The sequence below is a fragment of the Poecilia reticulata genome, chromosome 1, assembly GCF_904066995.2.
Source record: "Poecilia reticulata chromosome 1, P_reticulata-male-v2, whole genome shotgun sequence".
Classification (NCBI taxonomy): domain Eukaryota; kingdom Metazoa; phylum Chordata; class Actinopteri; order Cyprinodontiformes; family Poeciliidae; genus Poecilia; species Poecilia reticulata.
This window is the reverse complement of record NC_088830.1, coordinates 14,043,454-14,053,311: the sequence shown is the minus strand read 5'-3', so window position 1 is coordinate 14,053,311 and position 9,858 is coordinate 14,043,454. Positions and strand designations below refer to the sequence as shown.

The window sequence follows — 9,858 nt, the reverse complement described above, 5'->3', positions numbered from 1 at the left end:
AGTCCAATCATTTACAAAGATATGCTAAACAGCTCATTTTGTGTTGGCTCCATTATTTTTTAATAATGGAAAAACAAAAGAACATTTGTTGTTACTACATCATCAAAGCTTATTTATCTTAACATTTCAACTTTACCGGAGCTTTTTGTTTCATATTAGACAGTTTGTTGTATAAAAAGCCATTTTCAACCAGCCCTGGACTCTGGGGACATCCATTGTTTATTCTCTAAACTTGGCTGAATACAGTAAGGGCTTTAGAAGAAACGATAAAATGTCTTGTTGCTGCTGTTGAGCATAGATTGAGGAATATTTCTGGAGGAAAATGTACAACAATGCACATAGAGACATGATGTTTTTTATGTTTTGGTTCTACATTGTTCTTAGTGCTGTTTAGACCATAATTGATCATTTTTGGGACTGTATCATCATCATCATAGTCTTCATCATCACCCACAACGTCATTTATAATGCGCTTTAACGCCAGCCACAGCTGAAACAAATTTATTTTGGAAAGACACATTCTTGTTTATAAAAAAGGACGTTTGATATGGATCTACTGTTTCATTCTGTTTTTTGTATGAATCCTCCAATTTAAAAAGTTTGTTGCTGTACATTTTTAGTACTGGATATCCACAGCTTTACATTTTCTGAACCAAGACCCAAAATTACAGTATTTTATGCCTATATATCTAACTATTAATCCACTTTAGATATTAATGCAAAAGCCCAATACGTTTTGCCTTGAATTTCAATTGTAACCTGCCGAAGTTATATTATATTTTTGGGCCTACGTGTACTTTCGTGCTTGTTGCTAGGATTTGTTGTACATATTCTGTTTAAATAAAGGTTGGGGGGAATGAACGCAGCCTTCGTTTACACGTTGCTAAGCAACAGTACAGCCCTTTGAAGCTGCTTCGAGTTGAGTAAACTCCCACAGTTTTTACAAACTAGGTCCAAAATTAGCGTAAAAAATGTTGTCTTTTGGTCCAAACGTGAGACTGTCACTGCAGGAACAGAAAGCGGAGCTTCAAGATAAAATTCAACTGCTGGGTAAGTTTGTGACTTAACTGACGGTTTTGGGTTTTCAGCTGTTTTCATGTTTGGTACTAACGCTGCTAGCTTACATTGACGTCTTACTTTTAACGGAGCTTTAGGCTAACTTAAAACGTGAATGACTACAGTGCTTACATTTCTTTGTTGCTGCTATTATTAAATGTGTCCACTAGAGTGCGAAGGGACTGCATTTTATGAGCGTTCTCAGTCCGTTATCAAGAAGAACCATGAGATCATCCTCCAACTGAGGCCGGCGAACCAGAAGCTGCACAAAGAACTGGCACAGGTCATCCTTTTACTAAGATGTATCCTATTCATCAGTCTTAAACATAAACTCAGTTGTTCTTTTCAGTGATTATGCTGTGCTACTGAGAGACTACATCTTAATAAATAAATTATTTCTTTCATTATTTCTTTCATTTGTGCTTATTTCTAGTTTAGTTATCCAGAAGCACAATGTCAGCCATTTGATTTCAGTTTTATTTACCAATCGATACAGGGAACCCAGCAAGCATCTGGGAAAAAGTTGCTAAACTAAAACTGAACTTTTTGACAATGTGCAAAAGAAAAATTAAGTCTGCTTATTATCCTGAACACCACATCCCTAGCATGAAATACTGGGAGCAAAAGACTTTATAGACTGACATGGTGGTTTACCTTCCAGCAATACAACAACCCTAAGCAAATAGCCAGAGCTACAATGTCAATTTTTTTTTTAGATTAAAGCATATTCATGTGTCAGAACTAATAGGCCTAGACAAAGTTGAAACCTATACCCAATCTATGGACAGACTTGAAAGTGGATGTTTGCAGACGCTCTCCGCTTCTCCTGACTGAGCATAAGCTATCGTGCAAAAGAGATGTTGAACAAGTTCTACATGTCTCTAGCCAGTTCAGACATACTGTAATGAGACTTGCTGCACAAAGTATTTTGTGCTTCGCTCATGTAAATTTGTGCAGTATGTGGTTAGAACTAGTTCAAGAAGTGTGGATGCTTGTGCGAATGTATAAAATGCTAATAATTTTTTTTAACAAATTTCTGTGTGTTTTAAATTAGGTTGAGCAACACAACTTGTCAAAAGAGGTGAGAGGCAAAGTTTTTGTTACTAATAAGTACGCTTGATAGGTGATATTTCTGGTTTCAAAAACATCTAAGAGCTGTTAAATGTTTTAAATTGTGCGTTGTGTTTGCCCGTCAAAAACTGCTCTCTTTTTTTTTCCTCAGAAAGCAATTTCAAAACTAGAGCAAGAGCTGTTGTTCCGAAGAAGACGTCTCGATGCTCTAACCCACACCACCCTAAAGTACCAGCAGCGCCTTGATGAGCTTAGAATGGAAGAAGAGAGAAGGAACGAGGATCAGAGCAAGACAGCTGCATCCGCTGTAACTTGGGAGTTTGATCTAGAGGAAGACGCAATGGTAGTTTACCCTCTGATCTCTAAAAACGTGTCAGGCTTTAAACACTAGCGATGGTTATCGGCTTTTAATCAACTGAACTAGCCGACGTTCGTAATGTTCTTTGCGATATTCATTTTGAATACATTGACATTGCAGCTATTGTATATTAGCAACATACTCCTTAGATCTACTAGTGGGATTATTGCTTGTTTGTGGGCATCTCCTCAGAATTTTCGTATGCTGGAGAACCGTCTGGATAAATTTCAGTTCAAGTGCAAGGAGGCTGAAAAATGCAGGAAGATCAATGTGAAGCTCAAGGCACAGATGCAGGTAGGCAGATGATGATGCGCCTTCTTAACGACACACTTTCTGTTTTGCCCTGTTTACGTGCAGTTGGTCATTTTTGACAGCGATCCTCATTAGCTGGAAAAGACACGGTAGGGAAAAAAGCTGCTCAACCGACCTGGCCCTACGTGAGAAAGTAATTGCACCCTTGGCAACAATAACATAGCAACAAAAGTACCACTCTGGAGTTGACGCTATGACCGGGGAAGTGAGGCCTGCAGTTCCTTAGATATTCTTGGTTCCTCTGTTGTCTCCTGGATACATCACTTGTGACCTAATTATGATAAGTGGGTCACTCCAGTGAACGTGTATTATTATTTGCATTTAAAACCATAAAAATGTTATTTATACAACTTTGTTTCTCATTTATTCATAAATTCCTTGCAATCGGGGTGTGAGGGATTACTCACACTCTGTAAGATATTTTAGCCTACTTCATGTTTCCAACCAGGTTCTATTAAAGTGATTTCTTGTTTCTACAAGTCAAGTATTAATCAATTCAGTTTGAGTCAGGTAAACACATTCATTCGTATTTTAGTAAGGACAGGATTTCACGAAGGGCCATAGCTTATTTTTTTTTTTTCCAAATTAATGAGATCATTATTTAAAGATGGCATTTTGTATTTATTCTGGTTGTTGTTTAGTATCAAAATATATTTGATATGAAACACCTGAATGTGAGAAATAAGCAGAAACATAGGAAACCTATAGGGTGCGACAAATAGTCCCTTATGAATTACCTGCTTGACAAGAAGCTCATTCGTTCATTGTTTGGTCTGTGGTTCATATTTGTTAAGACTTTAATCATCACAACAAAGGATGGGTAATGTGCCGCTCCGGAGAGCAAAGAGGTGCTTTTAATGTAGGACTAGTTGCTAAAGGTGAAAGTCCACAGAAGTACAGTACTTCCTGACCCAGTTTGTTGATTATCTGTCTGAATAATAAAAATGCATAGTCACCACAGTAACACCGTGTTCTGTAAATAATACCATCTACACTCCCTGAGCGGCTTTGTCAGCACCACAATACATGAGGAGCTGATACGTCCAGAGCAGGGAGGCTGAATTCCTGGGCTTGAAATGAACTCTAATACATTATTTAATGCCAATAAGATGTTTCATCGACTTTTTCTAACCAAACTTCTCACCTCAAGCTTTTAACTTCCTGTCTGGTGTTTGGGGATGTTCCTTCAATATTTCCACATTATGTTCTTTTCTCAGGATCCCGTCTATTTTCTGTAGTGCACCAGTCCCTCGCAAAGCCGAGCATTTCTCTTTTATTTTCTCATGACGGCAACCGAGGAAGCTGGATGTTTGAAGTGTTTTCCTAAGACGCGCCCAATGGAGTTCCTCTAAATTAAGCCAATCAGAAGCAAAGCCAGGATCTTATGGGCTTCTGAGCTTAAGAAATTTAAAAAGTTCTCTAATAACTGATTTCTAATTCAACTTTTAGCAAACATTAGCAGTCCTAGCTGTCATAAAACAGGCACAAACTGTCTGATTTAATATCAGATAGTGAGAAACAAATACTTTTATGTTTTTTTTTTTTGTTTTTCATTTCTTCAGAATGAACCATCACAGACTGGACTTATTCTTATAACAAACCAGATACTTTTTAAAATCTTTGTCACAGAGGATGTCGAGCTTTGAGTTTATCAAAGCGATAGTAATTTAAGCTCTTCCTCAGATGTATTAATATTTCATTGATATTGTAACAAGTAATTATAGAAATTCATATACCATTTTATTAACATCAATAACTTTAATACCAAAATTATGCTCCTCACCTGTTGTTCTTTAACCTCTTCTGTTGTGGGGTCGTTTTAGTCAACTGTTTTTGTGTGTGTGCGCGCGTGTATTTGGATTAACAAAATTTTCAAAGTATTTGTTAATTCAAATTATCTCTTAATATTTGAGAGGTTATCTTCTATTTTCTGTAATTTTCTGTAAATCGTGGAGTTTAATTGACTTGCATATGTTTGTTACTTTTTATCCTTTTTTGTTTTGTAATGATTAGAGGACCTAATTGTTCAAACAAACTGATGAGGTGAAAAGCCACTAAGCTATTTATTAGAAATCTAAGACTGTATACATTCACATTTCACATAAGGAGTATTATTGTTGAGGATTTAACTTGACATGATAGGATTTGAAAATGAAGTATGTGATGCTTTCTCTCTTTCTTTCTTTTTTTCAAATGCTACCCTCCTTTCTTGCACTTTGTTTCCGCATGGTTTCATGTGGCTTTTCCATTTCAACCAACCAGGATGAGTTTCGGAGTTACGGAGCACAGATCGACAACTTAGAAAAGGAATTGCTGAAGTACAGACAGGAGCTTCACAACCTGGAGGGCCTAAATATGGAGGCTTACATCTCGAAAACAACTACCGAGGTGAACCACCGAATGTATCCGGAAAGATATTAATATATTATTCTCTCTTTGTCCAAAATTAGTTTTTCACCTGCTTAAGAGTGATGATTTTCTAACATTTATCAACGTCAGCAAATACGTTTTTGGTCAGATCATTTTATGACACATTTTTGCCATGTTGAATTATTTAATTAGCTCCCTGGTCCTTCTTGTTTTTAATCTTTTTAACCGTGTGTCTCTGTCTGATGTCCATCAGGCTGAGTTACACCAGCTGGAGGAAGAGCTGTTGAAAGAACACAAGGAGAGAGAAGGTAACATAGCGAGATTAAGGCAGAAAGCTGATCAGCGCAAGGTTCAGACTGAAAAGCCTGACAAAAAGGTGAGATGTAAATATTCTTTACCTCGGGAGAATGGTCCCATTAAAAGTCATTCACTGATTTAGATTTAGATGCAGATAAGCTTAGTATATACATTTTTTTAAAAGTTACTTGTCATCTAAGCATAAGTGATTTTGGTTTGTCCGCACTAGGGCTGGAGCAATTAATCAAATTAATTGTGATGAATCAATTGTTGAAATAATCGCCAACTAATTTAGTAATCAATTAACGGAGCAGGCAGGTTCAAAAAAATGCCGCTTTCTAAAAGAACAACACTCTCAGACCTTCAATTAATCCAAAACTTTGCCAATAATGTATGCATTTAGCATTTACGATAAAAAATATATATATTCTATCAGAACTCCTCAAGCGGCATTTTTAACCTCACCCGATTCAAATTCTGTTTTAAAAAAAAGACCTATTAACCAACCTCGTGATATTCTATTGCTAATTGGTTAATCGATAGATTAGTGTTACACTGTGCTGATGTTGAGTCAAGAAGAAAAGGTTGAGCTTTTCACATGTTGTTAGAATTTTTTTTTGTAACCTGCAGAAGCGTCCTTTGCTACAAATAATCAAGCGTACACTAAAGGAACGCTATGTTGTTGCATTTTAGGTAATAAAATGTTTATTTTCCTTTTTTTAAAAAAGACATTTAAATATTTGTCTATTTGGCTATTTTAATATCTAAACGGTAAATGGACTGAACTTATATCCGTATATTGACCCTGGTTTTCTGCAGGCTCAGAGAACAGTTCTGGAGGCAGATGACTTGGATAGCGAGGCCCAGCAAAGCACCAGGGTCGTACCTGAAGAAGAGAAAGTCAACCCCATCTTTGAGGAGATCTTGAAAAACCTCAAGGAAGCCACTGGAGTCTCAGATTTGCAGGTATAAATGTTAAAAACAAAACAAACAAACAAAGAAAACACTGTAAACCTGACAAAAAAAACCCCAGATTCATGCATGCTATTCTTTTAATCTTCCATGTCATCCACGCAGGACGTTTTGGAGCATTTTACCTCAGAGAAGGAGAATTGTGAAAGTTTAGAGAATCTGAAGAAACAGAATGAAGAGGCCCTGGAGAAGCTGAAGGAGGAGAAGGAGCTGCTTAGGCAACAGTTTGATAAAATGAAATACTCTGGGGAGGCTAAGCTGTCCAGGTGCAACCGATTCACAAGAGATCACTCACCTCGTTTATGTTTCTCCTCATTTAAACGACCTGTGCTTAAAAGACTTTGTTAAGTGGTTCTCTGTTTTTTCTTTTTGTTAGTAAGATAAAGAAGTTGGAGGAGTGTGAGCAGCAGCTGCAGGATCAGCTACAGAGACGTGACGCAGACGCAGAGCGCCTGGCCAACAACGTGAAGGCCCTCGGCGCCATCAGAGCCGGAGTTGAGCACCTGGCAGGGAAACTGCAGGACATCTCTCTCGTAAATCACAGATGCCACTCGACTTTTACGTCAACCTTTCGGCTAACGGTGCAGTTCATTTTTGTTTTGATTTTGTGCCTCTTCCAGAAGGAGGCCAAACCTTTCAAATCCTTCCCAACTTCAGACGAGTTTGTGCTGGAGCTTTTGAACCAGTGTGGCACAAAACTGTGGGTCTTACTAGAGGAACTTGAAGGGAAGGACATGGCCTCTGTCATGAAGGAGATAGAAGAAGATGAGGTAAGTGTATGACTATGTCACAGAAATAGTCGGCACTTGGGAAACCATTTTTCCCTGTACGAAAATAAACCTGCGTGGCAATTCTTGAGACTGTTTAAGACAAATCTGTCTGGGAGGAAAATCAGATAAGGCGATGACCAAATTTGATTAGAGTTGCTGATGATGCACCGTTGAATCACTCAGGTCTGACTGGTTAGTTTGCCTAAACTTCCAATTCAGGGACCAGGTTTCGTGTCAAGATTCATAAAACTAGCAGGTTTTTAGTTATTAACGTTAACGCCGTCACAAGGAAAGCTCCACATGCAGCTCTTTTCTGAGGTAGTCCTAAGTATCTGAGCCTAAGTTACAAGCTTGTGGTTCCAGAACAGTTTTGTTGTTTTATTCGGCTATAATCAACAATATATCCACAACAAGATCGACACTGGCCCAATAAGTAAATTTGGGTTGATATTAACGACACATGCTTATTTCCGTTTTGTCACCACTTGTGTTTCAGGAAGGGGGTGGGATGGGGTTGGCCATGTTTAGTTGCCCTGTCATGTGACAGTGATTGTGATGCAGCACAGGAGTAAGGCATCTGGGTCGCTTTTGCATGGTGTCAGAAATGTAGAGAAATATATATGATATATGTCGTAATAATATCGGGCTGTTGGATTTAGCTCAAATGTAATATAGGGTCGATTCATATAATTTATCAGGTCATAAGACAGAAAGCTCACGGTATCATTTTGGGGTCTTAACCTTCATTCTTATGTTGTCATTTGTAAGGCATGTTGGATAAAAACATCTCCCAGTCACTAGAGTAGATGAAATCCCAAAATTCTCAAAACATGTATGATACTGAATACTGAATACTAGTTTTCTGTAATGAATAAAGTCTGATTAGTCTCAAAAAGGCTGCTTTTACAGAAAAAGAAAGCTAAAAACAAATTCAAAACACCTGTTTTTTTTTCCTACTTCAACATTATTTGCAGTTCTTCACCACGATTGAAGGGAGGCTTCCCAAGACCAACACCAAAGTGCAACTGCCATACAAACCAGTAAAGGACATTGGCAAAGAAGGTGGGTTGTAACAATCCACACAACCACACACTCACACTCGCACACACACACACACACCATGTAAATGTCTCTTTCTGTCCATGCTTGTGTCACAGAGAGTGAACTCAGAGAGGATGAGCTTGACATCATATCACGAGATGCCCTGAAGCGTCAGTCTCAGCTCATCATTGAAAACAACTTGAGCAAAAAGCCTTGGAAAAAATAAGTCCTGATCCAAAGTAACAAGAACAACACAAAGTGTCGCACCACTGTGAAGTAGAAGGAAAATAACACGTGGTGAGGCTGTTTTTCCAAATAAAAATGTGAGAAATGGCGTACTCAGAAGAATATTCTCAAGTCGGATAAGGCTGCATGCATAATTATTGTATGTAAAGGAAAACTAGCACTGTCACAACACACAATCCTCACACAGTGTGAAAAGCATTGACGTGAGAGTCATAATCATCATGTCCAGCAGGGCCAGAGAAGCTGGTAATGTAGCTAATACATGGCAATCCTCCATACCCTCTAGCGGGTAAACAATGGTTACAGGGGCAGTATTATGTAAACAAATTAAACGGAGCGTTGCTTTGATTCATTCATGAGAAATCCTTGACTCTCCCATGGCAACCATTTTGCTTGCAGAAACACGTGGTTTCACAAAGCCCCACCTTTTCCTCGAAGCTCCTCCCCGGAGACACGGTTTCCATCTGAGTTTTTGCCTCAAAAAGCCCCGCTCCCCCACAGCTACCCCAGTCAGCAATGTGAAAACACCTGGTGGGACTGCGGTTCTGCTGAGCTTATCATAGGAACTACTTTGAAGGGAAGCATTGGGAAAAATGTTGAAGACTTAATGGAGAAGGTGCTCTATTAGGCGGCGTGACGGAAAGAGCAAGAGCTTGTTAAAGAGACGGTGGCACAATTTCAAGGCGTTAAATTGCAAAGTCAAATTTCTTTTAAGTCAGGTTTGATGTACAACTGAAAGTTGCATAGTTATTTGATTGTGCTATAAAATGTCACTATGTGCATGGAAAATATATAATCCTGCCCCTTTAACAAACAACCAAAGGTGCAATAGAATCCTTTATATCCATTGTAAATTTGTTGCAAGACTTGACAAGCACTGTTCACAAACTCTCCATCTCTAATCTGTCTGAGCCTGAGCTATTTCACAAAGAAAAATAGACAGAAATTCAATCGCAATGCCAGCATTGTGTCTGAATTTCTATTTGTCTTTTACATAACCCAAAAGATTTGTGACTATATTTGCAGCAAAGGTGGCTCTACAAAGAATTGACTCTAAGTTGCTGAATGCAAATGCATGCCACATTTTTAAAATTTTTATTATGGTAAAAAAAATTCTAACTATTCACTAATTTGCGTAGGTATCACATTAAATCCCAGTAAATTGCATTGGAGTTTGTGGTTGTAGTGTAAAAACAAAGGGAAAATTTTCAGGAGTTAAAATGTTTCCGTGACAATTCAGTGTGTTAAACATGCCTCAGTTGCTATAAATACAAAAAAAAGTCTAACAAAAATGATTAAAAATGTTATTAATTAATGATTAAAATTTAATTAATTAATTAAATTAATTATTAAAATGATAATTAA

At 37.8% G+C, this 9,858-nt stretch overlaps 1 protein-coding gene across 1 annotated transcript; it reads left to right on the top strand.

The window, feature by feature from the left end:
• Nucleotides 1-137: 137 nt before the first annotated feature.
• On the top strand, nucleotides 138-8,585 carry odad3 (outer dynein arm docking complex subunit 3). The gene is made up of 13 exons (XM_008408789.3): nucleotides 138-1,050; nucleotides 1,227-1,339; nucleotides 2,111-2,137; nucleotides 2,279-2,470; nucleotides 2,678-2,779; nucleotides 5,060-5,185; nucleotides 5,421-5,543; nucleotides 6,284-6,430; nucleotides 6,542-6,702; nucleotides 6,813-6,969; nucleotides 7,057-7,206; nucleotides 8,181-8,268; nucleotides 8,364-8,585. Exons 1-13 carry the CDS (start codon nucleotides 972-974, stop codon nucleotides 8,471-8,473), a joined length of 1,575 nt encoding a protein of 524 aa, XP_008407011.1. The 5' UTR covers nucleotides 138-971; the 3' UTR covers nucleotides 8,474-8,585.
• Nucleotides 8,586-9,858: the final 1,273 nt, after the last annotated feature.

Coding starts and splice junctions, on each gene's coding strand:
- odad3 (XM_008408789.3), top strand. CDS start 972: ATGTTGTCTTTTGGTCCAAACGTGAGACTGTCACTGCAGGAACAGAAA. Junction 6,703..6,812: donor GGGGAGGCTAAGCTGTCCAG/GTGCAACCGATT, acceptor TCTTTTTGTTAG/TAAGATAAAGAAGTTGGAGG. Junction 7,207..8,180: donor AGGAGATAGAAGAAGATGAG/GTAAGTGTATGA, acceptor CATTATTTGCAG/TTCTTCACCACGATTGAAGG.